We start from the raw sequence: 23,327 nt of genomic DNA, 5'->3' as shown, positions 1-23,327 counted from the left end.
CTACAGGAGGATGTTTGGCCCCGGCCCAGAGCTCTGCCCGATACAAGGCGCCCTTCACCCAGTCATCCCTGCGTGCTGAGCTCACAAGCATCAAATCACAGCTTGCTCCTCCGTGTGATGGGAGGGAAGCACTGCTCCTTCAAGTACAGGGGACCCTCCAAGACAGGACACAGCCACAGCACCGCTCACTGCTGAAGGCACAAAAGTGATCCCACTGCTCCCAGGACGGGCCGAGCCAGTGCGGCTGTGTCAGCAGGGACAGTGACTCGGGTGCCCAGAGCGAGCCCTCGAGTGACAGCATCCACAGGTGGGATGCATTTAGAGACAGACTGGCACAGAACAGGGGCAGAAGCAGCCATTCTTAGTGATCCTTCCCCAACAGCAGGGAGACCACTGCACCGCGGGGCTGTGCTGCTGCACTGGGGCAGAGGTGTAGGTGGGGAGCAGCTGCCACCTGTATGCACGTGTCGTGTTCAGCTGGGGGTGGCACAGGACAGGCAGGATTCCGCAGGAGGTTGCAGTGACTTACCACACTCGCTTTATTATTTAAATTCTTCGTATTTATTTTGTATTTGCAAAATAATTCATTAAAAAGCCTTAGCATGTGGATTTTCACCAGACGTGAAGAAATCCCACCTACTGCGTAGTGATTACTATTTGCTGAGAGATGCATCCAGTCATCACTTTCAGATTTTCTTCAAACAACATTTACAGGGTCCTTCCACCTCAAATTTCTCCACCACCCTCTCCCCAGTAGAATAGGTCCCATGTCATAACCCAGTGCAAGACCATAGCAGACCCAGAAGCTCAAAGCCATCAGGGTACACACACTCAGTAATTGCTTTCCCCTGTTCAGGGGAGTCCTTTCTCATTAGTAAAATACAGCCATGGCACGTATCTTCTTTGTAGTCTTCTAATTGTCAAATAATTGCTACAGGCGCACGACGCAAACCACAGCCCCCAAAAGGAGTCAGCCTGCACCACCCGACAGCTGTGGATGCTTCTGGCTCACAGGGATCCAGGAATGTTTCACCCCAAGTAGATGGCAAGCGGGAACCTCACCTGATTGATTCATAACCAACACAATTGGAACAAACACAGCAGCAGCACAGCCTGCCTCACACCCGTCACCAGGAGCACGGCTGGCTGGAACACAACAGAAGAGACCGTCCCCAGAACCGCATGGAAAACAGAGCAATTACAGCTGAAACACGAGCTCCTGTTTGTCAGTGGAAGAAGCCAAGCAGTTTGGTGTAAGACATGGGGTGTGTGTTCCTGGAAGCAGCGCTCTGCAGGGCATGGGGGTGGTGTCAGGTGCTGTATTTCTTGCTCTTCAGTTCTCCTTTTGAGAGCTTGCATCCACTGGTCCCTCTGTTTCAGTGTGGCTTGTTAGTAGGCAGGAGTCCAGGCCTTCTCGTGGTTAGTGCCTTCCCAAGGCTGCTCTGCGTGCTCAGCAGCTCACAGAAATAAACCAGCTCAAAAGAAAAATAGGACTGAAGTGAAAGAAACAGACACGATGTGAGCACCCAAAATATGACTTGCACACAGGTTATGGCACCTTCTCCTCTCTTCACTAGAAAGCCATCTGTGAAAGAAAAACACAACACCACCATCCTGTAACGGGTTTGCTGAAACAAGACCAACTTTCTTCCTTGAACAGCCTGAAGCAATGCCCCCCCTCGCTCCCCTTGACTTCCCCAGGGTGCCACCGCATCCAGCTCGCCTCCTCTGCTCCCCAGGGCATGCACACACTGCTGGTTATCTTGGACACTGCATGAGCTGCAGGGGAAGGCACTGCTCCCCAGTGTCAGGAGCTTCCCCAAGCCCCACATCCACTGCTCTAACAACGCTTCACCCAACCTCAACTAGATCTGCACATGGGAAAAGAGAAAGGTGCCTACCTCACCGTAACAGCAACAGCAGTGCTCTGAAACCTGCTCCTCCTTAACACACACTGAGCCAGCCCCGCCTCTGAATGGCCAGCGCAACCAAGAGAGCTTTTCTCTTCAGCACAGACTGGTGGTTCTGAGAAAACCCAAATGATTTCAAGATGCTGTGAGCTCCCCCCTTCACTGAGAAGGCGTTCACTCAGACAGGACTTGCTTTCCTAGCTGTTACTTCAAGGCCAGTCGTTGGCTCTTCCACCTCCTGGACTCAGCTATGTAGCCTGACTATTTCCTCCTGCTTGCTGGGCTCCTGCGCTTCTGATCTCAGCAGCAGCAAAGAACAACAAATTGCCATCTCCTTTTTTCTCAGCAGCCGCTGCCCTACGTCTGGCAAATCCGTGGGGCAGGAACAGGAAGATGTGCAGCTGAGCTCTGCAGGGAGCAGCCAGCACAGGCACACAGTGCCTGGTCAGCCAGCCACAGAGACCCAAGAGCAATCAATAGGGAGTTTTACATCTCACTGCTCAACCTCAGGAGGCATCCCAAGTCCTCCAGCCACATGGCCACTGCCAGCAGGCTTCTGCTCCCTGCAGAGAGGAGAGGACATCCCACCCTCCTGCACTATGTAGAAGATGGGAGGAAAGGGAAATAATTAAGCTGACGTCAGATACAGGCTGCAACTGGGCAAGGAACAAGAGCTTGCCACAGATTTCAGCCTGACACCAAAGCCTCCCTTCTGCATGGCCCTGATGAAGGAAGCCCTGAAACTGTGATCACAACTAAGAGATCTGTCTTAAAAATGGACCAACCCCCATCTACCTATGCAGGGAGCTTCGCACAGGTGTCACCATCCAGGGCAGAGAAAGAAATAGTACAGCAGGCAGGGAGATTTCTCTGAGGACATTTCTATTCTAAGTGTCATTGGCAAGAATGAGAAACAGATGCTGATCATTTCAGATGGGCCAAGCATAAGTGTCAGGAGACAAAAAACAGGCCAGGCTCTAAGAAAAGACTGAAATCGCAAAGAGAGGATGTGCAGAAGGTAAAACAAATTGCTTGTGCACTCAAGTAGAAAGCAAAGAGCCACAGCTCACCTTTATCACCACCGCTGCTATAACGCCCAGCATAGCCAACATGATCAGCCCCAGGCGGCCCTTGTTAAATCGCTTCAGAAAAAAGAATTTGGCCCAGCCCAACTTCTTCTGGCTGCTGGGAGGGTACCGGACCATGTTGGTGCCCTCCATCTTCAGATCCTTGATCAAGCAGGAGCGGTGGTGGGAGAAGGTGTCAAAGCTGTGCTTGCCGTGGTAGGCACCCATCCCGCTGTTCCCTGAAACGCAAAACACGGCCAGGTCACACGGTGGCCTCATCTGGTCAAACCTTTGGCCACCAGCAAACCAGCCACTGTTGTTCCAACAAGCAGCAAGTCAAGTGCTCAAGGAGGAGGTCCAGTAACTTACCGACGCCACCAAAGGGTAAGGTTGCAAGGAAGAAATGCATGATGACATCATTTCCAGTAACACCTCCACTGGAGGTTTCTGAGATAACTCTCTTGATTAACTGACAGAACAAAAAACAACAGCAAAAAATTACAAAGGCTCAGAAGAGACAAGCTGGACCGGGAGGGGAGCATGGGCCATCAGGCCATTGTGTTAATTTTCTCTTGCTGACAATTCAGACAAGCCCCCTCCATGCAACACTAATTGAAAAATAGAAGTTGGAAAGCCTAGAGCTCTTCTCTACACTAAGATACTAAAAATACCTAAACCATGAACAGCTACATGACATGCTAATCACCAAACAGGAAATTCAGCTGTTATCCTTCTGTTTCATAACGTCATGCAAATCCAGAGCCCTTCAGCATGCACCAGGCAGCTCTGGGAACACAACTCACATGAGACAAATACTGCAACCCACACAAAAACAACAGGAGCCAATGCAGGTCCTGCAGGGAGCTGTGCCTGGGACTGCTGCACGGAGGACCAGAGTGCACAGAGCCAACATTGCAGAGGAGCTCCATGGGTCCTCACCCACCTTCTTGTTGTTAGAGAAGACATAGAGAGCCAGCGGCTTCTCCCGACGGTTGATGAACTCGATGGCTTCATCCACGTTCTTCACAGACAGGATGGGCAGGACCGGCCCAAAGATTTCCTCCTCCATCACTTTGGACTCCGCAGAAACGTCCGTGAGGATGGTGGGTGCTGTGGTGGGCAGGAGACGCGCTGAGCAGGGCCACAGATGGGGCCACCACAGGACCGGGGGCCGCTGTCTGGGTTCTACCCCCCACGTCCCCCGCCAAACACATGCACACGTACCTATGAAGCAGGAAGCCTCATCGGTCTCTCCCCCATGGGCAATCTTCTGCCCTTCCAGCAGGCTCACAATCCTCTTGAAGTGACGTTTGTTGATGATCCTTTCATAATCCGGACACTTTTTCACATCTTCCCCATAGAACTCCTGCCACAGCACACAGCAGAGCCAAGCACTTGACTCACCTTCTGCTCAGAAGCAGCTCCAGGGCTGCCGGGACAGAAACTCACACCTCTGTGGTGAGGGGAACAACTACCACAGCACAAGAGCCTCCACGCTCACCTGCAGCGTTGCCTTAATGTTCTCCACCACCTGGCTCTGGATGGATGGGTGGCACAGGATGTAGTCCGGGGCAATGCAGGTCTGCCCGCAGTTCATGTACTTCCCCCACGTTATCCGCCTGCAGAAAAACAGAGAAGGGTTCTCCACCTTGTCCCTTCTAACCCCCACTGCCCTGTCAGCAGCACCACTCTATGGACCCTATGGTCCCTCAGAGCCCATACATGTCCCCATGCCCCGCTGCTCGGCCCCACGGCGGGCTCACAGCGGCCTGACCTGCAGGCGACGGCCAGGTCACAGTCCGTGTCGATGTAGCAGGGGCTCTTCCCACCCAGCTCCAGGGTGACGGGTGTCAGGTGCTTGGCAGCCGCTGCCATCACAATTTTGCCCACAGCAGAGTTCCCGGTGTAAAGGATGTGATCGAACCTCTGTGTCAGCAGTTCTGTCGTCTCAGGCACTCCCCCAGTGACTACCGGGTACAGCTCCTGTGTGGGCAAACAAGAGCCTTACATGTACCTTGATTTAAAGCAATTAGATCAAGAGAGCAGCTGTCCCTGAGACCACACCCATCACTCCTTCCAGTTAAATGAGATTTTATTCACCGCATTGTCCCAAACAAACTAAAAAGAAACTGAGTTCAAGACCAGGGCTGTCAGGCTGTGGAGCTGCTTCCACGCTTTGAGCCTTGGTGCACAGATGACCAGCAGGCTCTCCCTTTCCTCAGCTCTCACTCTCCACCTAAAGAAAGCACTCACTACCTAGGAAAACACATATACTGGAGCTGTGCTATAAGAGGAAAAGTCTGAGTGAAACAGTGCAACAGATATCAAACAAGTAAAGGGGAAAAAACATCATGCTACCAGCACAGTAGGACATAAATACTAGAGCCAAGTGCTGCTAAGCAAGCAGCCTGATTCACAGGAACAGCACAAACCCATGCCTACAGGCCACATCCCAAACAGAAATTATTGAAGAGAGAAACACCTGCACAGCCTTTAATGCTATGATGAACATCAAAAAGAGGGCCATGTTGCAACAAGACTATGAAGGCACAATAAATTACACGAAAGCTGGAAGAATATAGCAGTGTGTTTGCATACCCTATGACCAGTTCAAATATTTCTCTATCTCCTACCTACGCCCTTTTAGAGATAAGGGACAAATAACTCAACTCCAACCCACAGCAGTTACGTGAAACCAAGGCAGGTATTTCCTCAAGGTATCCAAACACCGGGCACCAAGCAGCACTCACCGGGTCCAGGTACTGAGGGAGGATGTTGGCAATCAGCTGGGACGTGTTCTCACTGATTTCTGACGGCTTCACCACCACCGCATTGCCTAGGAGACACGCACAGCCCTCGTGCTCCCCTCAAGCCCCTCTCGTGCCCCCATGCAGACCCCCCATGAGGGACACGGGCCATGGCGGGTCCCACCTGCGGCGATGGCCCCGATCAGCGGCTGCATGACCAGCACAAAGGGGTAGTTCCAGGCCCCGATCACCAGCACCACCCCCAGCGGCTCGGGGTTGATGTACGCCTCGTCCCGCAGCGTCAGGAGGTTCTTCTTCACTGGCCGAGGGGCCGCCCACGACGGCAGCTTCTCCATGGTCAGGGCCAGCTCCCCCAGCACCCCCATGATCTCGTGGCTGTACGCGTTGTGACCGCACTGCAACGACAGAGATCGGGGAGGGCTGGAAAGGAGCCCACCTCCCGCACCCAGCGGGCCCACCCGGGGAAACCTGGCTGCCCTACAACGGAGGATGGCTGGGCTGGAGGGGACCTGAAAGCCCACCCGGCTCAGGCTGCCCAGGGCCCCACGCAGCGTCCGGGCCCCTCGGGGATGGGGCTCGCACAGCTCAGGTCAGCAGTGCCAGGGCCTCACCGCCCTCCGAGAGAAAAACGACGGCCCCAAACCTTGTGCAGATCCGCCCCGATGGCCGCCACGATCTCCCGCTCCTTCTCCTGCACCATCCGCTCCAGGTTCCTCAGCTGCTGCAGCCTGAATTCCAGCGGCCGACTCCGGCCCGAGCTGAAGGCGGCTCTCGCCCGGCCCACGACCTCCGCCATCCTCCCCATGGCCGCTCAGCGCTGCGGAACGGAGCGGCGCCGCGCTCAGTGAGGAGTCTTAGCCAAAGTTTAAAGAATTTGCCGCAAGCGATATAGAAAAGTTCCGAAGAGAAGCGCGGGGCACGCAGCGGGGAGCAGCGGGCTGTACCGGGACCGGAGGGCCCCTAGGGAGCGAGGGGTCCCCCCCGCCCCCCGCGCCGACCCCGGCCCGCCCGCCCGCCCACCGCTCACCTCAGCGCGGCCGCTTCCGCCTTCCGGTCACGTGACAGCGCCGCGCGCCACCTCCCCCGCCCCCCGCAGACGGAGTGGGAGCGCGCGGGGCCAAGGAAAAGAAGGGAGAAAAGCGGCAAGGAACCGGAGCCGACGAAGCCGGGCAGCGGCCCGCGGGTCACCGCCAGCGCTGTACCTTGGTTCCGCACCGTGAGGGTTTGCTCCCTTCGCTTCTGTCCTGCACGGCAGCACCAGCACAGCCGCTCGACAGCTGCGCGCGGGGTGCGGGCTGTGCCGGGGGCAAATTCCAGCCGCACTCCCTTATCTGAGCAGGGCAGGGGCCGCGGGCCGGCCTGCCCCTCTCTGCGCTCTTCTGCCCCAACCGGTGCTGACGTGGTGTAGGAGAACAGCGCAGCTTGACACGGACACCCAGATTAACCCCAATACAGCACTCGCGTGGGAAACGCAGGGCAGAAAAAACGGGGAAGGGAATTGAGACGAGGCTGTGCTTATCCCAGTTAATTAGGCCTGCCCCAACTTGTTCCTCTGAGAAACGCAAGGGGATTATTTGAAAATGACGCTCCCATTTCAGACCCAGCAGCTCCTCAGGCCGCGTATCTGACACACCTACGGGGGCCACACGTATCATTGTAAATGCTCAGCCAAACCCACGCCCAGCTGAACCCACGGCCGCTCCCCCAAAGTCGGTTGGCTCTGCAAACAGCACCCGGGCTGCAGCCCAGCCAGCACAGGGACATTGCACAAGCTGTTGCACAAATCTCAGCAGTAAACAGTCTGCTGGGGAAAGGAATGACAAGAGCAACTGGCAATGCTTGCATGCAGGAGGCAATATGTGGGAGAAAAACAGGCTGGGCTCGATGCAGCCCTCGCACCGTGCTACATGGAAAGGAGCTGGGTCTGTATTCACAGAGACACAAGTAGGAAAAGTGGGAGCTTTCCCTGCAGGAGAATCACCTGATGGAAACATGCTTGCCTTGCTCCTGTTGGCATCCCTGCACAGAGGTGACACAAACTCGGCCACATGCCACACGGTCTGAAAGTCCAACAAAAATGAGATAAGGAGTTAACACTGCTGCAATCAGGGTAAAAGTCTTTGAACTCTCAGAGTGGGGTAATACATTGTGCCCTGAGAAGCACTGATGCAACTGACCCTCTGCAGTCAGCACGCCCACAAGGGGACGGTTGCAAGATCAGGGAGGCTGTTACCTACCTCTCTTTTCCACCGTGGCTGTATTCCAGAGTCTGCTCTTCTGCATGTAGAACTCTCACCCTCCAGCCTGAGGATTTCCATGCCACTGCAGTACTTTTGTGCTTGGCATCGCACGTAGCAGGCAAACGTCCCCCTTCTCACCTCATCCAGGCTTGTTTTGTGCCATGCTTTTGCAGAATCTTGGTCTTAAGGCTCCTCTGTATTGGCAGGAAAGAGAGAGCAGAAGCGTGATGCCATACTTCGGTCCTTGTCAGGGCCATTATTTAGCCAGTTACGGTCAGGAGACAAGCTGAGGGTGTTCTCAGCATTGCAAAATATCTGTTGAGCCTCCCTGGAGCAGCTGAGCGAGATGCATGGATTTCAGAGAAGCCTGGGGTCTGGAGCGAGATGGAAGAAACCCTGCAGGCAGCACCCAGCACAACGCGTGGTCTGCAGCGCGCTCCTCACGCCTTGGAGCTGACAGCATCTTCTATTTTTATTCAGTCACTAAGAAACAATAAAGGAGGGAACTATTTATGGGGAAAGTAATTAACTCCAGAAGAATCAGGAGGTAAGCAGTGCTGGGGGCTGTCTAATCCCTAGGGCTTTACATAAGGCAGCAGAAAGGCATTTTATTGAGAAACGAGCTTCAGACCCAACCCTCTTCTTCCCTACACTGAAGCAGCCTCTTGCTCCTGCTTCTCTCCTGGAGTCGATTATAGCAAGGCATCACTGTGACACAGACTCCTACCCTGTGCTAGGCTTGGACAACATGTATTTGTGTTGCTCCTTGCCCTGCTCACAGAGCATTCAGCAGAGCCTGGTGAAGGAGAACTTTCGTTTAGAAGATAAGTTATGTAGTATCTCGTTTCGAGAGTCCACAGAATGACACAGCTAATTAATAAATGTTTTATTAGCTCACACAGCACACTGACACAACCAAGTTTTCAGTAAAGCTGGCAATGCTCAACTTCTGCTTAAATGTCTATCTAGTCCACGTATAGCTCCAAGTGTTTTACAAAAAGCCACAAAATCCAGCCAGAGGCACAAGACAGGCACATACAGGAGACCAAACAGCACTCCATTAAAAAAAGCAGCTACAGAAGATTAACAACAGGGAGTAGCTTTAAGCAACCTACAAGAATAAATGCAGCTCAGTTCATTTATGGCATTGCTTGTTTGTGTAAGCTGTTGCTGATCTCATATTTGCAAGAACAAGATACTTCCTAGTACAAAGCTATGATCTGTGGGCTGCATTGTAGACATAGCTGGGGCGTGGAAAATGTGAGAGGGACACAAAGAAACAATGAAACTGATTGGCACAAAGACTGCAACAGGACTCAGCAGCACCACTGGCCTTTAGTTTGCTTTCAGCCGAAGAGGAGGAGGGAGCCTGCCACATACAAAAGGCTTTTGAAAAGGTGTTTGTCCAAAGCAGCAGAGCCAAGCGTTAGTTAGACTGGGCTCCAAGTGACTCCAAGGGGTTACTAAGATATACTTCACTGATCTGCAGAAAGGAGGAGCTAAGCATGTACTTATTAAAGAGCCAGAGCCAAGGCTGTGGCTCAAGATGGACAGGGAAGTGCAAGGCATCCTGGACACTGAAAAAAGGCAGCAACAAGCTGAGTTCAGAGCAGATGAAGTCGTTAAAGGATCACCATTAAACAAAACAAACAAACAAAAACAGGAGAGGAAGCAGGAGTCAGAAGAGACAGGTCACAAGCCAGCCTGAATCTTAAAGCCACAACAGGCTTTGCAAGCAGCAGCAATCAGCTTCACTTGATCTACTTCTCCTTTCAGTGCAGCTGGGCTGTACACTGCAGTGTTGTGACACCAGGATCACAACAATTATTGCCTCTGGACCCATAGGTGACAATGGAAATTTCTTGATGTTGCTGTACAAGAAAGTAGCAAGAACAATGCAAGCCTCAGGACCAACAGCTCTCGTCTCATGTGAAAAAAAATGTTTCTTAAAGTAATACATTAGCTGCAAGGTAACTAGCTTTTATCCTCTGTGTCAGAGGAAGGGCTGAGAATTCAACTGTTTGCATATAAAAAGCAGCAAATGCCAGAATCCAAATACATTTTAGATTCCTCAGTTGACATTATACACTATGGAGAAAGTGAAAATGTGGAAGTACAGAAGAATATGGTGCTCCTGTGCAGATGCTATGGTTGAACAAGAAAAGCAGTACATCAAGTATCTCCTTTCAAATTCTAGCTTCCAAGAGGCTGAAAGAAAAGTATGTTGTAGAAAAAAAGCACCTGCTGATCAGTGCAGAGAGCTGAAGACAGAGGGCAGCTTCAGGATCTTCGTGGGATGAGTTTATGCAGAAAGACAGGCCATGAGCGTTGGTCTCCTCGTGCAGACAGCAAGCGAGCACAGCCCTTCTCATCCTGTTTGTGCATCTGTAATCTTGCCAGCAGGAGTGGAAGGAGAATGAGCTTGAATCCTGAAGGAAAAAAGAAAACCAACAGAAAACTGAGTTTTGGGGAAAAGTAGCCTATCTCCTAGGCTTGCGCAGTAAGACTGACGCTGTGTTCCTCGATGCATGTTCAGACATATCATTAGCATTCCCTGCTGTTTTCCTAAAGCAGCCAAAAACAAAGCTAGGGATACCTCGTGCCAGAGCTTTCCAGACACAGTGAAACACATGGCCCCATCCAGCCCTGATGGTACGTCCAACTGCTGAGGCAAGGGAACGTTCAGTCACTGATTTAACACCATTGATCTTTGGTTACAGAGACACACAGACTCATTTTTACCATAGAAACACTTCTAGTGTCAGTATTTATTTTACCTTAATATACATTTATACAGGCCATAATAAAAAGGCTATTACACAACAGTTCAGTGAGTTATTACCTAATTTCAAGAATAATGCATGCAATTACAAAGGAGAGGTAGAAACACTGTATTAAAGACCTAAAAATACAAACATTATATAAACAAACACTTTCAAATTAACTGTTGGAATTTCATACAGATAAATAAGATAAAAAGTACATTACTCTGTCAAAGAAAAGGAAACACATGGTTATCCGAACACTGAAAGAGTATTTTGATGTGTAAGCCCTGTACAACTTTGTCAAATAGTTCTGACCACTGTATTTAAGAGGATTAAAATGATTTTGTCCCGGAGAATGGTTTATTCAAGTATTCGAGCAGTTGAGTAACAAAAAAGTCCCAGAAATGAAGTACAGGAACCATTTCCAGAGAAGCTGATCTGCCTAAATGCTTTGCAAATCACTGTCCTGATAATCTCATGGGATGCTTGAAATGATAATGCCTATAAGGCTAAATGAAGCTTCCCACCTCTCCCTCAGAATGCACACAAAATAATCCTGATTTTTCACACACACGCACACACACACACACAATGTAGATATTCTACATCAATTAATCAGCATCTTAAATTCCAACATTACTTTCTGTTTTTGTGTGGTTCCTCGCAGAACCTCTCAGTTTACAGTATTTATTGTAATACTGCCCAAGAAACAAAACTAGAGAGAACTGTCATTACACCCCTAGAGACTGCAGGCATTAATGCACATAATCGCATGCACAAAAGATGCAACCAAATCTATATAAAAAGCAAACAACCAGCAACTCAACATTGCTATTACTGTAAAAGTTCAGAGCAGTAGTTACTCAAGTATTAGACAAATAGGTATAAAATGGAAAGGTTCACATGAATACAAGTTTTTACAGTTTGTCTGAAAGTCTTCTAGAAGCTACATTTGAAATTCTGAAAAGAGTTTTATGTACACGAAATTCAGCCAAGTCCATTGTGCCTTCTTTTTTTTTCTTAGTATAGTTCTTCAAAAATGAATATATAGTTGCTTTAGTAAATTAGTGCAAAATAAAGTGTTTTGGAAGAAGATCTTCAAATCGTATCCACATCAGCTGAAAACCCACTGGGGATTTTGCACAGATGGAGCACAGTTTCTTCCATCACCATTTTCCCCCATGTAAAAGAATGCTTTCTCATCGTCCCTTCATATGACATGCTGAGCCACGTTTACAACATGCGAGCTCAGATACAAGCCAGCTTAGCCCCAAAAGCTTCAGCCAGCATTTGCACATGGGTAGGGTTTCCCAAATTCCCTTGGCCACACTATACTGACAACTTAAAAACATTTTTCACAAACTTCTAATGGAGTCTTCTGAGGGAAACGTCATTTTGTACCTGATGCAGAAGGATCCACTCTCTACAGACCTCATGAGGAAAAAAAAAAAACCCTGATCATTCAAGTCAAAGCACATGTACAAGGATCAGTTTGAAATGTGAAGACAGATTCTTTTTAATTCTGTTGCTAGGAAGAAAAAAAGGAGCTGCTGGATCTGTAAGGCAGGTTTTCTACAAATGTACTTTTGGAATTTCTCCTCTTTGAATATGCTGCTGCTTCTTTGGTAGTCACCACAGAAATGTAAGAATCATTTTCCACGTGGGGCAGAACAAGGACAACAATTAAACCGTAGTGAAAAAAGTGCAGTATCACTGATGTGGTCCCTTATGCTCACACCATCTGGTCCTTGGGATATTTCTACTGCTCATATACAGCCACTGTGCTGTAGCAGAGTGCGGAAAGCCTTCGCTCAATGCTAGATTTATCTGAAAACAGAATGATAAAAAAAAATTATGACTTCAGTGTTATTTTATAATCCCATTTAATTTTCAATAATTCAGTTGAAACTTACACTTGTGCACATTTTCTATATCTGCAGGGTCTTGCAGTATTTTAGTCAGTCCTTCCAGCAGCAGGGCTGCCTTGTGGTATCGATATGTAATATCTTCAGTTTGCTGAAACATCTCATCTAGAGCTGCTGACTGAACCTAGAATCATTCAGTAGATTTGGTTACATAAATTGCTTTAGGCAAATACTGAAATGAAAAATTCAAAATGGATTACATTAAAGTGTCATCATAAACTATTTTTAAGCCTTAATTGAGCTGATCTGTTTTTATGACAGTAAGACAACAAAACAGCCTGAGAGAACAGAGCCCATGTACTGTATTGCAAAGGATATTCTGCACATAAGCTGTAAAAGTACTTTTTGATCTTGTGTTTATATGTGTTAAAACATACTTTGAAATTATGACAACATATGAAAAATTGTGCTTGTTCTAATACCTACTTTCTCTTGTAAAGAAGACAAATCAATCGTGCAAGATCACACCATTGCTGGGGTTAAGCATAAGATTTGCCAATACCTTTTGTGTGATGTCTTGATTAAAAAAAGACTTAACTCCTCTTTTTGGTGACAGGCAAGTTTCCACTAAACTCACTACATCTGCTCCGTGGCAGGTAGAAAGTTTCTTGATCACACTAAAAAAATATTTTACATGTCTGATACTGTTTTTGCTTTGCAGGGATAAGACAAATGTTCCTCAAATTGGATTGGTGAATTGAGGAAGCTACTTCTGTTGTTTCTGTGCTTTAGTAAGCCTCACTGGATGATACGTCAACACAGAGGGTATGCTTTTAGAGACTGTGTGGCTTCGTTTCCTAGTGTTTATGTACTGAATCTGCTGATGTAGAGGAAACGTCCCTGAGGAACAGTATCTGGCAGGAACTTTAGCCACAGCTAAGGGAGGGCAGGAAGGAAAGTAAAAGACTAACAAAAATTACCATGAACAGAAATCTGGAAACATGCATTCTATTTTTTTCTGATTATGTAGAAGAAGCGTATGAGAAAAGGAAGTGACGTATTATTAATCCCAACATCCTATTATTTAGGTGAAAGGAGTGACTTGCCATTTCTACAGCACAGCTGTAGATGAGTTTCTCTGCAGTTACACTGTTGATTTCATCAATGAACCTTTGCTTGTCCGAAAAGAAACGATTCAGCTTTTCAGTCAGTTTCTTGCACATGCCAATACAGAATTTGTATCTCTCATTGAGGCTTTTTACAACTGAAAAAAAAAAAAATTGGAACAAATTAACAAAAGAAATCCCCAAACCAAAAATCTAGTCTAAGTAAAGCTTGTTCATGCACTAGGCAAAGTTAATCCGTTTAAACTTGCTATGGTAATATTTATTTACTCTGCCATTTCTATTAATGAAGAATATATCAAACCATTTCCTTTTCAAATTAATAACTGTCCTTTTCTTAACAGCTGCTAGCTGTATCTTCGTTTACTATCAGAATCGTGCAACTGTACACATCCACAATTCTCTCATACAGAAGAAAAACGAAGATGTTGCAACTTAAGCTTTTTGAGCGATGTATCACTGAAGAAAATTCACAAGCAAAGCAAATGAGGTTATCCTGCACCTACCTTGTTTAACAGCAGTGGATGGGTTCAGTTTCCCCGATTTGACCTGTGCTTTGGCAAGATGCAGAGAAGATGCCAGCAACTGGGCTGCTTTCATATACAAAACAAGTTGCTCTACTTGTCTGGTGGAAAATAAGAATAGTTATATATTAAAAAAAAAACAACACCTTTCTTGAACACATTCAAGCCTTAGGCAGACTCCACTTTTTATCATTATCCTACACAGGACCCAGCAGCTGCAGAAAAGGAAGACATTGAAAATGCAACTCCACCCCTCCTTTCCCTCCACAAACACCCTGTCACGGGTTGAGAGTACATCTGCTCATCTGGTAACTGCAGCACCAAATGCAAACTGCTTTAATGTAGACATTTTTAAAAGGAACACTTCTTTGTGTGGGCTGACTGCCCGAGGTCAGTGTTGTACCACAAGCAACTGGGTGTACTTTTCTTGCAGTGTCATTTCCTACGTCCATGGAATACTCACAGCTGTGAAAAGCAAACATACTTTGCAGGGTATATATACTTTTTTTTTTTTAGGAAGAAGGCAGGAAGTGGAACTGCCCTTTCCCACTACTTCAAATTTCTCTTGTCTCTCCATGTTTCTAAGTTTGTTTTAAGGTTGGTTGGCTACACTGATTTAAGGTCAAGGTTGAACATGACTTTCCCCTTTCCAGCCTTCATTTCAGTGCTGCTGCTTCATCCTTATCAATAGGACCACAGAGGGCTGAGATCTCTCGTGAGACGGTGCATGTATTTCCAGGTTCAGAAGTATACTACTGCACCACAAACCTGCAAATCCTCATCACTTTCCCCAGCTTTACGTGGCAGATCAGAAAACAGACTTCTCTTTCTTATTAATATGCTAGTGAATGTATCCTTTGCTGTATCTTTCTAATGTATTTTCAGTTGCTAAAAGTGCATTCCTATAAAATCAATTGCTCCAAAGAAAAAGAGGGCACAGTTTGCCCAAATGCATTTTTTATGTATCTGAGATTCACTAGTTCTTTTTGCTACTTTTTGACCACACACTTACCCCCACTCTTTGCTTAGTTGGCTGATCTGATCAACAACTATGCTCTCTTGGATTTGGTACAGTGACACGGCAGAAGTACACAGGTCTGGGTTTCCTCCCCGTAATGCCGTCAGATCCAGAACACATTCTGTGAATGTCAGCATCATGTTTAGATGACGCAGTGTATCTGTATGTTCTCTCTGTCAAAAGGGAAAGAAGACAACAATTTAACCGTAAGTCATAAAGGCAAGTAAATATACTTAGAACTCTTTAACTGCTTGAGGTTCTTTTGGCATGTTAATGCTATGCAGAAATAACAGAGTCAGCACTAGAGATTTCATAATCAAATGAGTCCAAAATGGTCAACAGATACTAATTTGTTCTTTCTTTGTTAATGTTTCAAGATACTGTAGCTTATACTTCAGAATCTTTCAAAAAAAGCCAGAAGAACTGGGACATGGAGTTCTGTGTTTCTTGAAACCTGAGCAACTATGAGAATCACAAGTGTATTACTTGTTATTATATTATCAGCAACCCAGAAGTATGCTCGGCACTTGTGAGAGAAGCCAGGAGGAACATTTGGCTTTTATTATTCAACAGACTTGATACCTACAAGAGAACTGATCCGAAGCTTCTTACTTATCTGCTTCATTCTAGTTCACAGTTAGTTCTAGAATTGTATTGTACTGAAAAGTGGCTGTTGCCAAATTCTGCCACTTAAACCTAATAACTTAAATTGGAGCCAACAACTCACTGTTTATTGACAACTAAAACAGACACTACATGCACTGACCCTGTTAAAAAAAAATAAAAATCAATCTTCAAAATGAAACAAACACATCTTAGCAATATTTATAGTATTTTCATTAGCAATGCAGGTCTAAATATGTTTTAAACTCTGTCTGTGGGAAGAATACAGTGTACTGTCAAACATTCATATTATAAAATATAGATTTGATAGGTACAAACACTTTCTAGCCAGATGTGAATGAGAAAATAGAACAGCGATCTGCCCTGAGAAATTTATAAATCAAGGACAGCATTCCAGTGAAACACCACACCAATGTGTGTTTTTAAAGCAACATTCCACCACACATTAAAAAAAATAAAAATAAAAATAAAAATAGAATACTCTTCCCACAAGTAGGATGTAACATCATCTACTGACTGTGAAGAAGCAGTTAGAAACAACACCCAGAGGGACATTGCTTCTGTCAGCACCCACATCCAGAGACTTGGCATTAAAACAGAGGCCTCTTTGGAAGGCTCTGGTGAACAAAAGCAGTCATGTTCTTTTGGTTACCTATTAAAATACAAGAAATGCCAGGAATAACGACCAAAGAGAAATAGTCATAGTTGATACAGGAATATTTTCAAGATTATAAAGAGGAGTATCTGAGATAGAGAAAACTACCAAGTGCACTGAGCAGTCGCATACCATGTCTCTGTTTTAACAGCGTTATATATTATAAGACATTAAATTATTTTTCTATACCTCCATTAAAGTTTCCTCAGGCAATTCAGGAGCTTCAAAAGTGATAAAGCCCTCTAAGCTGGGAGGCGAAGTACCATAAGGCATGTACTTCAGACTTGGAGCTGCCTCGGCTCCCGGAGGAGAAGAACCCATATAAATACCAGGAGGAGAGCCCATATATACACGGCCACTAGTAGAGCAGAGAGACCCTCCAGAACTGTTTGATCCAACTACAAGAAAAATAACACACACACATTCAGTCTAATAGGTTGTTCCATCTTGCAGCTCTGGGGCTGCAGATGATAGCAAATGACAAATCAGTAGTCACCACAGATTCACTCTTTGGAGGCTCTCCTCATTGTTCCTTGCATCACTCTGTAGAGAATGCAAGGGCTACACTTCTTAATGTACAGTGATAATTTACAAAATGGATTCTGGAAATTGGCTGTCAAGGATTCCAAGGCAGGCAGTCCAATAGGAAAGACCAAAGGTTTTGTTACAGTTCACAAAAGCACACTGCTGCAAATATAGACTCCTGCTCACCCTGAGCAGATTCAGGCCTCTACCTTGAGATCTTTGCTATTTGACAGTACAGCCAACGTGCTGAGGTGAAGTCAGCTCACACATCTTGTATGCTGCTTCTAGTATAATGTACTGCAGCAGGCAAAAATGCAGAATCAGAAGTCTAACTGTTTCTCTCCACTTTTGCCATAAATGCTGTTAAAACATCCCTATAGGGGAGCAAAACAGCACACTCAAGATGTTATGCATTGCTGTATGGTAAATTGCTGCCTCTGGCCCTCTCTTTAGGAGACAAAAGGCAGAAGAAATCTAATGTACATCTGAACTTGTACACAGTGCTTTTTTTTGTATGGCCTGGAGGACCTATTGTGCAAGGCTTTAAGCAGGTTACCGCTCCCAAGAAATGGGCAAGTCTGAACATTGTTTGACAGCAGTCAGCAGCAGGAAGACTTACCTGAGGTGGTTCTTGTTCTGAGGACCATATGGGTGCAGGTAGGAGGGGTGGCACTGCTTGGAGGGGACCCAACAGTAAACATGACAGCCCGAGAACTTGCCCCACTTCCCATGGAAGGAGGTGCCACTGCAATGGCATAGGCTCCTGCTGGAGCTGGAAGAGAAAATTTCCACAGGTTAGTCCCTATTACATGCAATCACATCGATTAGCAATTATATACAGCAAACTGGAGTACTGCAACACAACGTATGTTGATGCAGATTCAAGACTTGAACTAGTTAGGAGTTCTGACAACAAATAAAACAAGCTGAGTGACATCAGCCCTGCAGCAAAAGCTGAAACAGAAAAATTCTAAAGACAGATCACAGCAGATCCAAAGACTAAAGACTAGCACTGTCTGCAGAACTCCTTCCATCTGCTTAAAACCAGATCTCCTGTTGGCCATTTGTGGCAAGGTGTTAGCTGTCTGGGGGAAGAAAGAAGATGAAAAAAGAACCAGAATTACATAAGTTCACTTTCAGATGAAAACAAGTTGGAATTAGGAAGTGAAACAGCCAAAAACTTGGTATTGAAAAACAAAACCCTCTAGCCACACCAGGAAGCCGCAATATTTCTTATTTAGCACAGAAATTGATGCTTTCTTGTCTTACTTATTTTAAAGAAATTGAACATTTTTCCTTAAAGATAATAATAAAAAAAAGCTAAAAAGTGTCACAACCAACTGAGATTGGAAGCAGAACTCTGTCTGGTTGGCTAAAAAAAGCTGTAGCATATATGGACCACTTGAATACATTCATCTGTTCCTTACCTGTATCCATTGGTCGCTCCGTATTCAGGCTGTCTGTGCTGCCTTGGTATAACTGGCCACCGAGGGTAGTCTTTACCTGCTGATCTGATAGCTTCCCAGTACTAACAGATCTAGGCAGAAAAAAACAGAAACGTTCAATACAAATTTAGGGTAAAATTTTCCTAATTTGCAGCAGAGGCTGACTTTCAGATTCTCGGTATTTGTTACAGAGAAGCTTCCAACAGAAATACAAAATGACTGGAAACCTCACTGTTCAAATATGGACATATTGAGACAGGGCTAAATATAGAGGAACCTTTTCATCTTAAAAAATGAATATTGCCAATTTTGCCAAATAGATTTTTGAAGCAAAACTGAACAAGCTTCAGAGAGTCAGTGATACTTGCACAGTCAGATAAATAAAACAAAAAGGAACTAGATAACACGAAGTGCTTCAGGAAGTCTCTGCAACATTTATACGCAGTACAAAGAGTTTGTTGTATATACTAAACATCAGCATCTCCTCACAGCTCATTTTTGCATGCTCTACCCCTCCAAATTGCTGTGTGCAATGTATACTGTTCTGCCAAATTACTTAGTGAACCTTCCAGGTCACAAATGCTGCAATGCCTACCTGCCAAACGTAGCTTTACTGTGCTGCTCTCCTGCATGCTTTTCACTTCCTTGTGTCGAGTGAAAGTGTGCAAAATCCCTCGGTTCGGTGATGTCTTTAGGCTGCAATGGAGCATCTACAGATCCCTGTCGATTAGCCAGGGCCAGCAAGTTTGAGGATGCTTGTGTTTTAGGTATTTTGAAAGGAGCTGTTGCCTTAAAGAATCAAACACCAAGAATAAAAACAACAACAACAAACACAAGGTTAGCACCTGCAAATATTCTTAGGAATAGTGTCAGACAATGTGTTACCACTTCACATTTTACAGACAGTGGTAAACTTAACCAACCTTAGTAGGAGAACCAATGATCGTTGGTAAAGGAGTTTTGAACAGCCAGTCTGAACTCCTCGGTGATGATCCCATGTGCTTGGTGGGTGATGTTCCCAGGCTACCTGGCCTACTTGGTTGTGGAGAATGACTGTATCCGTACCCAGCATAGGATGGGCATACTGGGTCTGAATGCTGCTTTCTGAGCTTCTGCTTGTTTTGGTAAATATCTGTGAGAGTAGGTGCACTTTGCAACCTAGCTCCCATCAGAAGTGACTGTGGAGACTGAGAGGGCGGTATTGGAGAACCTGTAGGGATGAAAAACAGTGAAGAAGATTTCTATGTGCAGTGCTTGGAAACGTATCAATGAAACTCAAAACACTAGAGATCATCATTGATCTGAAAGGAGATGGGGACGCAGTACTGAGATATACGTTTGATTATCAACTCACTAAATGGCAAACAGAATGGATTTATCAGGTTGACTATACGGACTAAGGCTAGATACACTCAGTGAGATGATGCTCATATTCAAGCTGCCAAAGAGGCAAGATTTCAGGGTGACAGCTGTACTGGCAGCTGCAGTACCTCTGGCAGCCTACATCAAGACATATAAAGTGGTTGGATTCAGCAGGAATGGCATAACCAATGCTAAAATTTCAAGCGCATCCACCAAGACTCTAGATTGAAAAGAGGTTCTCAAGTATTGGAATTGTATCCTTGTAAACAGCATGTGAATGCAACGTTGCATGTTAATGACTCGTTTAGTTTGTAATAATTTGATCTGCAGACACAAAAGGCTGCTTCTCTCACGGTTTTTGTAAGAAAAGTAGGTATTAAAAAATAAAAACCTTAATAAAGAAATTATTCAAATGAAACATTTTAGGATCACTACTTAGGGCAGCCATTTATTTTTAGGTTGTCAGACCATGTTTTTCAAAAGCTCATTATGTACAGAGGAAGTCCACACTTCAGTATGAATGCAAAGTTTCTCAAAAAGCAAACTGAAATGGAAGTGCTACAATCAAACGTAAGCAGAGGGCTTTAGGGAAACACTCCTATGAACATCTCGCCTACTCAACAGGTTCTCTTCCTCTTTCAATATAAAGAATCCAATATTTGATTAAAATGGTATCTTCCCTGTGATATTTTTAGGTTTCAAGAAGAGGAACGGTGCAGTTACAAATAATACATAAGACTTCAGCTCTGTGGCTACAGCTTTCCAGATAAAACGTATACCATTGTAACCTCAAAGAACTGACACCAAAGTGATAAAAATTTCACTTGCCTTTAAAAAAAAATGGCAAAGCTTAAAGTATTCTAACTATTCATTCCTAGGCTGTACCATGACTTAGCATACAAAATTCTTAAAAGCTGGCCAAGGCAATCCTCTGAGATTGTTTCTCAAGCATACATTTATGAAGTGGAGCCAATCTCAAACTCCTTGCAGTTTGCTCAGTAAAGCGCCCATCTGTTATGCCACATTTTGCAACCTTCTTAAGTTTGTGCTCTTGCTAGTTAGACTTTGAATATAAGCCACTTCTTTTTTTATTCCATTCATCTCCACTTAAACAATGTGCTTTAGCACAGCCTTTCTGCCTGAAGCTCCAGCAGAGTTCTCCAGTTTACTCTTCACTAAATTCCCTAAATTCTATACTCACAAAATTTCAACTCCATTGAAATCAGTCTGCCCGTCTGTCCCACAGCACTGAAACTCCTCACCTGTTACTTCAGAAAGCAGTCTTAATTTCCCTGGTTGCTGTTCTAGTGTCATTCCCACCACTGGGTAGGCTTCTGAATTCAGACTCTCTCCTCTGCTGCCACTGGCAGTGAGAGTAACTCAATTAGTTCAGAAGCTGTATTAAGACAGACATGTTCAGTCCCTAGAAAATCTCAGTACAGATGATCTCACTTCACCCTGAAGCAAAGACAATTTATCCATTTAAATGCTGAAAAGCAGACATGCTGCAATTTGTGGTATTTTACAAACAGAAATAACACTGCAGACACTGGAAATTAAGAAACAATAAAATCAAATAGGAGTAGATTGCAGGAAACAGACAAAGAAATGAAACATTAAACACTCCTAGAGCCGCAAAGATGGTGCTATCCAAAAAAGATGGAACAAAAGAGCACACACTCCTCTGTTTTCTTTTCATTTTCCCCTAAGCTTTTTAATTTTTCTTTTAAAATACAAGAGACTATTTCAAATCTGAGGCTTTACTCATTCCTTGTCTTTTGTTGAGATTGCCAGTGGCATAACAATTATGAAGGACATTTTTAAGATGTGCCATAAAGCTTATTTAATGCCCAGATATTTTAAATATATACTCCAAAAAATGAAGGTTATTACCTCCAGAGAATTTTGGGAAGTGTTAAAGCAGGAAAAATAACACATAATGTAGTTTCAACACTACTTTTTAGAAGGTCAAAATAAAGAGTATAGCTAGTATTCTGGACAAAGAAGAGCTTGCATCTAAGTTGTGTGTATAGCAGAAGTACCCTCTCACCCCCTGACACCACCTCCTGGCGCATTATAACAATTAATGACTTCCAAAGCTTACTGAAAGCTTGGCAATACTAACATCAGATCCCTGGCAGTTTCCTAAGAGAGTGATGAAAACATGCCATACACTGTACACTGGTAGTTCTTCCCTTTTCTGAGTGCTGGCATGAGAATGCTGGTCTACCAAAATCAGATTCTGAGAAGCGTGTTACGACCATTCATTATGTTCTATCCCATTTCATCCCTTCTTAAAGACAGGTGTTAACAGAGTTGCTTTTCAACTTGGGTAAAAAAACAAACCAAACCAACAAGCTTCTGCCATTTTCTGATTGTGCAGGCAAATAAATATGGCAAAACGAGTCCTGATACAGACAAATCCAGGCTAAGTTTCTACAGAAACTCAGCGCACAGCTTACCAAGTGTCTCCTATTAACCCACGCTAATGTAGTGCTGCCCCTTCTCCTTCAAAAAACTCTGTGGAAGGTTTAATCAAAATTTTACTGGTTGTATTATTGTCCAAAATCTCTCACCTGAGAAGTTTCTACTCCTGGATTCATGTCCTTGAAGCTGTCCACAACAACAGTGTCCGAGCTGCTCAGGTATAGTTCCAACTAAGTAAATAAAATCAAAATGTGAATTTATGCTTTACACTTCACCTACATATTTCTTCAAGGAGAGGATGATCAAACACTGGAATGGGCTGCACAGGGAAGTGGTGGAGTCCCAACCATGGAGGTGTTTAAGAGACGCGTGAACGTGGTCCTAAAGAAACATGGCTTAGTGATGAGATTTGGTAGGTCAGGCTGATGGTCGGATTCTATGACCTTGAAGGCCTTTTCTAATCTACATGATTCTATGATATAATTGGGCAAATTTCAGTTTAAGTTATAAACAGGAATTTGTTTTCTGAATTACTGTTCCGGCTAAATCTTTACTAATTAGTAAGAATGAGAACTAGGGCTTACCTAGTGGCGAAGGAGAATATGGTCTTGAAGATCCTGTGGACAACCTGCGCCCAACACCCTGCGCAGTGTCAGCTGGTATGGGAGAACAGGAGCCCATCTTCATGAAGCCCATTGGGCTAGTATTTGAGCGTCTCACAACCCCAGCTCTAAAAAAAAAAAAAGAAAGAAAATAGTTGTTTAACACACTATAGCAATTGTTATTTCCTGAGATAAGGTTCTGAATTCCCGTAGGAGTATCATGATCACTTAAAAAAAACCACAACTCTGACATTTAATCAGAAAGCTATGAAGTTGAGGCTTATTAAGCTAATAAGTCAAGCCTCTCATTCTGAAAACAAAATACAATTCCCTTTGTTCATACTGAGGTTTTTGTGTCTTTATTTTTTTTTTTAAAGAAACTTTCTAAGTCATAGTAGTCTGTCTG

At 45.1% G+C, this 23,327-nt stretch overlaps 2 protein-coding genes across 6 annotated transcripts in view; both read right to left on the bottom strand.

Annotated features, from left to right (window-relative positions):
* Nucleotides 539-8,404, bottom strand: ALDH3A2 (aldehyde dehydrogenase 3 family member A2). 4 transcript variants are annotated; one of them, XM_021415516.1, is made up of 13 exons: nt 7,983-8,404; nt 6,948-7,805; nt 6,389-6,562; nt 5,909-6,140; nt 5,728-5,813; nt 4,752-4,960; nt 4,479-4,596; nt 4,202-4,343; nt 3,921-4,087; nt 3,347-3,446; nt 2,981-3,216; nt 1,902-2,025; nt 539-1,585 (listed from the first exon to the last, which is right to left on the bottom strand). In XM_021415516.1, exons 3-12 carry the CDS (start codon nt 6,548-6,550, stop codon nt 1,945-1,947), a joined length of 1,533 nt encoding a protein of 510 aa, XP_021271191.1. In that variant the 5' UTR covers nt 6,551-6,562; nt 6,948-7,805; nt 7,983-8,404; the 3' UTR covers nt 539-1,585; nt 1,902-1,944. The 4 variants fall into 4 exon arrangements, with proteins under 4 accessions (XP_021271191.1, XP_021271194.1, XP_021271193.1 ...); XM_021415519.1 differs by lacking the exon at nt 1,902-2,025 and having other exon boundaries at nt 7,983-8,392; XM_021415518.1 differs by lacking the exons at nt 6,948-7,805; nt 7,983-8,404 and adding an exon at nt 6,773-6,918.
* Nucleotides 10,721-23,327, bottom strand: part of ULK2 (unc-51 like autophagy activating kinase 2) — a 37,264-nt gene continuing 24,657 nt past the window's right edge. The window contains exons 17-28 of one of the 2 annotated variants that reach the window (XM_021415493.1): nt 22,904-23,049; nt 22,469-22,549; nt 19,454-19,740; nt 19,126-19,319; nt 18,513-18,622; nt 17,705-17,857; nt 16,750-16,958; nt 15,276-15,454; nt 14,246-14,364; nt 13,722-13,879; nt 12,664-12,799; nt 10,721-12,577 (exon numbers count right to left, since the gene is read on the bottom strand). In XM_021415493.1, the coding sequence (XP_021271168.1) occupies nt 12,510-12,577; nt 12,664-12,799; nt 13,722-13,879; nt 14,246-14,364; nt 15,276-15,454; nt 16,750-16,958; nt 17,705-17,857; nt 18,513-18,622; nt 19,126-19,319; nt 19,454-19,740; nt 22,469-22,549; nt 22,904-23,049 (1,840 nt within the window). In that variant the 3' untranslated portion in view covers nt 10,721-12,509. Of the gene's footprint in view, nt 12,578-12,663; nt 12,800-13,595; nt 13,880-14,245; nt 14,365-15,275; nt 15,455-16,749; nt 16,959-17,704; nt 17,858-18,512; nt 18,623-19,125; nt 19,320-19,453; nt 19,741-22,468; nt 22,550-22,903; nt 23,050-23,327 lie in introns of those variants that run through there. The other variant, XM_021415494.1, reaches the window with a different exon arrangement.

Source organism: Numida meleagris, chromosome 18 (assembly GCF_002078875.1).
Source record: "Numida meleagris isolate 19003 breed g44 Domestic line chromosome 18, NumMel1.0, whole genome shotgun sequence".
In the NCBI taxonomy this organism is placed as follows: Eukaryota; Metazoa; Chordata; class Aves; order Galliformes; family Numididae; genus Numida; species Numida meleagris.
Note: the sequence above shows the minus strand (reverse complement) of the source record. Positions and strands in the feature narration are given on the sequence as shown.